At 34.5% G+C, this 6,430-nt stretch overlaps 1 protein-coding gene across 2 annotated transcripts in view; it reads left to right on the top strand.

The window, feature by feature from the left end:
- Window positions 1-6,430, top strand: part of LOC107663499 (alpha-1,6-mannosylglycoprotein 6-beta-N-acetylglucosaminyltransferase A-like) — an 84,597-nt gene that overhangs the window by 46,647 nt on the left and 31,520 nt on the right. For both annotated transcript variants that reach the window (XM_016453730.1, XM_016453735.1), the window contains 3 exons: window positions 843-919; window positions 3,420-3,509; window positions 5,390-5,461. In XM_016453730.1, coding sequence (XP_016309216.1) covers window positions 843-919; window positions 3,420-3,509; window positions 5,390-5,461 — 239 coding nt within the window. The remainder of the gene's footprint in view (window positions 1-842; window positions 920-3,419; window positions 3,510-5,389; window positions 5,462-6,430) is intronic.

The following is a 6,430-nucleotide window of genomic DNA, read 5'->3' as shown; positions in this document are numbered from 1 at the left end:
ACCAAGAGCTTGTAACACTCCAAAGAGAAAGGAAAAATTGAAATCGCATCATATGACCCCTTTAATAAACAAGAGCTACTTGTATTAAAAATGTTTTAAACCTATCAAAACTTGCTTTTAAAAATGCATGGTGTGGTTTTATTCGGGGACTACAGTTGAAATTAAGCTTTAACGTTAGACTGTTACAATATATACTGTATTTACAATTATTTACTTTTTAAAATATTTAATAAAAAGTTAGTTCAATTTTGTTTACACATATTTTGGGCCTTGTTTAATGAAACGGGAGCACAATAAAGTTTGTTTAAAGAAAGTTCAAAAGTGCAAATCATTCGTAAATCAAATTTTTACATACATTTCCCATGTACTTATTTACTTAAATGGGAAAATGTACATAGAAATGACTTTACTTCCAAATTACAAACAAATTTGTTCTGCTAGCATTTCATGATTGAGGATCATTGTCTCAAAAAACATGTACGCAAAACTTTACGACTTAGTTAACATTTAACTTTCCATGGGTATAACCTAAGTTTATGTTTTTTTTTCTTGTTGAAGTTTGTTCTTTTCATCCTTTAGTTGTTTTTCATCAGTTCAAATGAGGCAACGTAACTTATTAGAGACAATTTGAATGCTTTGTAATCGCAATGTGGCTTTTGCACTTAATATTGTGTTAGCAAGTTAATTTGAGAGTGTATTGTGCGATAATTGGATGGTATTGATCTTCCAGGCGGAGACCTGCGTGCCAAACAATCTTGTTGATTTTCAGCTGTGAAATGTGTCGTTTTGGGACTGTTGTGTGCTAATTATGTTCTTCTCTCTCTTTTTCTGTGTGTGCGCAGACTTGCTGAATGGAGCACAGGAGAAATGTGAGCTACCCTTGCTTGACGGGTTTCCACATTGTGAAGGGAAGTTGAAGGTGAGTGTTTCTCGCACCCTCTGATCCAGCTCTCTGAGGAAAGCTTCTCGATCTGAGTCGCTCTTTAATTACTTTATGCTGTCACTGTCCTATGGTGGCTTCTCATCGGTTGGACTTTATTTGTGACCCTGGACCACAAACCCAGTCTTAAGTGTCAATTTTTTAAATGGATGGGAATCACGGCTTTGAGAGTCAAAAAAACATACACAAACAAAACCAAATTAAACCCTGCGGCTCGTGACGATACATTGATGTGTAAAGACACGAAACGATCGGTCTGTGCAAGAAAACTGAACAGTATTTATATCATCTTTTTACGTCTGATTTCACCGCAATGTCCAAACTGTCCTTAGCGCATCCTGAGCGCGTTCAACAGCCGGTGCGTGACGCGTCTTCTTCTTCTTCTTGCTTTACGGCGGATCGCAGACTTATAAGTGCATTACCGCCACCTATCTCTCAAGTGGACCATTGACACTCTATCTACAATCTCAATGGTCCACTTGAGAGATCAGGCGCCCGCTGTTGAACGCGCTCAGGACAGTTCGGACATTGTGGTGAAAATCAGAGAATTTGGTTTTGTTTGTGTATGTTGTACGATAAAAGTAATTTATCTGGTTGCCCATATATTTGAGGCTGGAAATTACTATGATTATGATGATGATGATGATTATTATTATTATTATTACTTTTATAATATATCTATATTATGTAAAAAAATATATCTAATAAATGTATCCTTTTAATTTAAACAACATTTGTGCACAATTTATTATAGCTTAAGTTTATAATTAATTTCTACTTTAAGATTTTTAATGTATGCTTTATAATGAGTTTTACATGATAAAGTATCTATTATACTGTATACTTTATAATTATTAAATATTAATAACAAAAAATAATAATGTTATATATTTATTTTATATATCATTATACAATCATTTAGAATATTTTTATTTTGTTATTTAATGATATAATTGGTTAATTTATTAATACAAAATATATGTAATTAATTAAAAATATATATAATTAAATAAAATAGATTTCTATATATTAATGTAATATATTAATTTTTTTCTTCTTCTTTTATGGAGGTCTGTAATATGCCACGTCTTAGTGTGAAGTTGTTACCGTTCACATGTCTGAAGTGTTTCATCATGTGGCTTAACCTCCCAGAAGTTTCAGATTTTTCAAATCCTTTAAAGAATTCAGAATGGAGTTTTACCATGTGATAATGCTTTTTCCTTCCTGGAACGCCACTCTTCGTAATGAGCTCACCTGATATTCAGAACGAGTCCCTTTGGATTTTTACAGCATGTTGATGTAGCAGCCAGACGGGACAAATTACAAAGGATTTAACATCAAGCAGAGCACACGAAGCTGGTCGGCCTTTTCAGTCAGATCAGACCTGAGCTTGGCCTCGTCTCAATAATCACAGGTCCTTTCGTTTAGAGCTCATGGAAATTCCTGAGATATGGAAATCCTCTTAAAATCATGCAGAATTAAAACCAAAATGTGACAACAGTAACATTGAGAACAGCCTGACTGATTTGTTTGACTTTAGTCTGAAGGGTTAGAACGTCTCAAAACGGTTTTGTTTATTCGATAAACCAAAGCGCAAACGTAAAAAAAAATCTAACAAAAGAGGGTGTTTTTTAAAGATGATGTGCTTTTAAAGGATTTGTTTGAAGGTCAACATGTCAAGTTTTATCCGAATTATGCCTAATATTTGCAAATCATTTGGTAAAACCATTTGTTAAATTCTTGTTCAGTCAACTTTGAAAATCTGTGATTTTAATTTGATTTGTTTGGCTATTTGTGTACCAAAACCTGTTTTAAAAACAAAAGTAAAAAAAAAAAAATGCAAACATTTTCTTATTTTGATTTTGTGTGTGTGTGTGTGTGTAAATTTTTTTTATAAAATTACATTGCAATTAAAATAAAAACATTTAATAAATTAATATATTACACTCTTACCTTGCAAATCGTTTGGTAAAACCATTTGTTAAATTCTTGTTCAGTCAACTTTCTGTAGTTAATTTGATTAGGTTGGTTTTTGTGCACCAAACAAATGTAAATATTCAGACATATGCAAATTAAGCAAAATCCGTTTGTGTATTTTCTACATTTTTTATGCAGACAGTGTAAAATGTATCATCTTCATACAAATTCAAGCTTTTTTTCATCAAGTGCTGACTCATTAAAAACGCACAGACGGCATCTTTTTTCAGAAACCCCGATCGATAAGTGTGATCTGAACCGCACGCTGCGATCAATACGTCCCTCTCCGTCCTAGAGAGAGTCTCACTGTGAGAAGAAATTGGATAAAGGAAGACAAAACCAATTTTTCTGAAGGTCAAGCTGATCTAAGAACTTCAAAAATATCCTGGAAAAACTGACAGGAAATAAAACTGCTCACCTTATTCACAGCTTCCTGCACAAATGCTTGTATACTTGTTAGATTTACAAAACCCTTTTTTTTGTTTTGTTTCCTCCTCTACAGTGGATGAAGGACATGTGGCGTTCGGACCCCTGCTACGGCAACTACGGAGTGGACGGATCCACCTGTTCCTCCTTCATTTATCTGAGTGAGGTAAGATGTGACAGAAATATTGGCCTAATGGTTACGAATCTGGGCTCAAACGTACAGAGAAAAGTATGTGGCAGTACCATGGTACTTTGACATAAAACCATGATGCTAGATGGTTTCCATATTCATGTGCTATTGAAAATGTACTCCCCCCTCAGGCCATCCAAGATGTAGATGAGTTTGTTTCTTCTTCAGATTTGGAGAAATGTAGCATTACATCACTTGCTCATCAATGAATGGGTGCCGTCAGAATGAGAGTCCAAACAGCTGACAAAAACATCACAATAATCCACACTACTTCAGTCCATCAGTTAATGTCTTGAGAAACAAAAAGCTGTGTTTGTAAGAAACAAATCCATTATTAAAGGGGTGGTTCATTGCGATTTGGTTTAGCCAATCAAAACACACTGGGCTAGCTAACCAATCAGAGCCCATCGCCTATTTCTGAGGGAGGGGCTTCATAAAAGAAGGAAATGATCAGTCCGTTTTTCAGAAGGGACAGAGCGGTGTGGAATAAAGGTAAATTATGTGAAAAATAATGTGTTTTTTAAAAAACGAAGCATTAACACGTTAGACTGCACCCCATAAACACAATCAAGCCTAGAAAAAACCCAGTGAACCACCCCTTTAAGACGTTTTCAACTTCAAACCGTTGCTAAAATACGAGTTCTCTATTCATAGCATTGCTTTCTTCAGTGAAAAAGTCTTCTCGTCCTAATCAGGAGAGAAATATGCACAGATTACAAAAGCGAAAACAGTGGATTTTTGATGTGAGAGGACAACGGGGGATTGACTTTTCCACTGGAGGAAGTGCTATTATGGATTATGGAGTTGTATTTTGGCCAGAAGCAATGGTTTGATGTTTATGATAGATTTGTTTCTTATGAACACGCAGCTTTTTGTTTCTCAAGACATCACCTGAAGGACTGGACTGGAGTGGTGTGGTGTGGATTACTTGTGGATTATTGTGATGTTTTTATCAGCTGTTTGGACTGTTATTCTGACGGCATCCATTCACTTCAATGGATCCTTTGGTGAAAAAGTGATGTAATGCTAAATTTATCCCAATCTGTTCTGATGAATCAAACTAATCTACATCTTGGATAGCCTGAGAGTGAGTCAAATATCAGCAAATTTTCATTTTCTGGTGCACTGTTCCTTTAAGATATTTTAAATTATATGGTTTCATGTCCAGTAAACCTTGTTAAAATGGCCTTAACGGTTTTAGCTGAGTGTGGTTTCTGTTTGGCTGTGTGAATTGCTCCCAATGCCACAGTAAACACATGATCCTCTATAAAACACAAAAGATGTGATGCGTGAAATTTGAGGAAAATGGTAAAAATGCAGCTTGTAATTCATTTTGAGTGTTTAATGACTTCCGAATAAAATTTTGTGGAACAATCAGTGAAATGAATGGATGTCTCATAATAACCACACTCTGTGTGTGTGTGTGTGTGTGTGTGTGTGTGTGTGTACATCTGAAATCTATTAGACAGAGCTGCACATACAGCATCGTCATTGAGACTTGCATACATTTCCATATCAACCATCTCATTCTCTTTAGCAGTTGATGTGTAATTTAAATATTGATCAGGTAGTTAAATGAGCAGACTGATATGTAAATACGCAAGGCTACTCAGAGAAATGAGATGTAGTATGTCTACAAGATGTGTTTCCACGCTCTGCTGGTTTATGTCTGATCATTAGCTCTCTTTAGCAGCCGATGTGTAATTAAAATCTTGATCAGGTGGTTAAATGAGCTGACTGATATGTAAATCAGCAAGGCTACTCAAAGAAATGGGGTGCAGTATGTCAACAAGATCTGTTTCCACACTCTGCCGGTTTACATCTGATCATTAGCTCACTGTTTTTGCTTGTGTTAGGTTGAAAACTGGTGCCCTCGCCTGCCATGGAGGATCAAGAATAATGCTGACGAAGCTGACAGGAAAACACAGGTCAGCTGTGGTTTGGGGACAAAATTGTCCTCAAAATATGATAAAATGTCCATAAAATATATTAAATAAAAATTATTTAAATTAAAAGTTAATAAAATAATGAATAATACATTTTTAATCAATAAAAAGTATATATATTTGTAAATAATTTAAAAAGCTTCCATAAATACATCTATACAAAAATGAAACATTCAAATGTAATTAAAATAAATAAAAAATTGCATTTTATAAAGTAGTTAATAAAATCAAATAAAAAAAATAAAAAGTTTTTCTTTTGGGGTAGTGGTTGGATTAGTATATTAAAAATGTATAATTGATTTCTAAATTATGTATATATAAAATATATAATATATATAAATTTAGTATACACTGGAGATAAAATAGCTTCCAGAATATGATAAAACTTCCATAACTACATCCTTCAAAAATAAATAAAATAAATAAAAATGAATTAATTGTAAAAAATAGGGATGCACCGATACTGCGCTCCTGTACTCGTACCAGTACTCGTAAAAATGCCCCAATACCAAAAGCCGATACCACACAGCATGTGAATAGAGCTGTGTCCAGAAAAAGAAACACTGAAAACAGAACAACAAAGAGTAGAATGGACTAATTAGAGATTAAGGTTGTCTATGAAGTACATGTAAGTAATTAATATAATGTTAAACATTCAATATTCACGCCTGTATAGCGGATGTGCGCGAGCTGATAAGCTGAGCGTGCGGCGGCACAGATGCGCAAGCTTGTCGAGTGAATATCTCACAGACATCACTGGAAAGTTTGTAGTTTGGTCGGATTTGTCAAAATCAAGTAAGTAAAACAATGCACAAGTTACTAAAGTTATTTGACTGTAAGGAGAGTGAGAGAGAGAGTCCGAGAGCGCACACTTCTGTTGCATTATCTTGATTGCTGTTCGCTTCATTAGCGCATGCATTTGGATTAAAACTAAATCGTAAATATAAAACA

Source organism: Sinocyclocheilus anshuiensis, unplaced genomic scaffold (assembly GCF_001515605.1).
Source record: "Sinocyclocheilus anshuiensis isolate Anshui unplaced genomic scaffold, SAMN03320099.WGS_v1.1 scaffold77, whole genome shotgun sequence".
NCBI classification, from domain to species: domain Eukaryota; kingdom Metazoa; phylum Chordata; class Actinopteri; order Cypriniformes; family Cyprinidae; genus Sinocyclocheilus; species Sinocyclocheilus anshuiensis.
The sequence above is the reverse complement of the archived record's forward strand: the minus strand, read 5'-3'. Positions and strand labels throughout refer to the sequence as shown.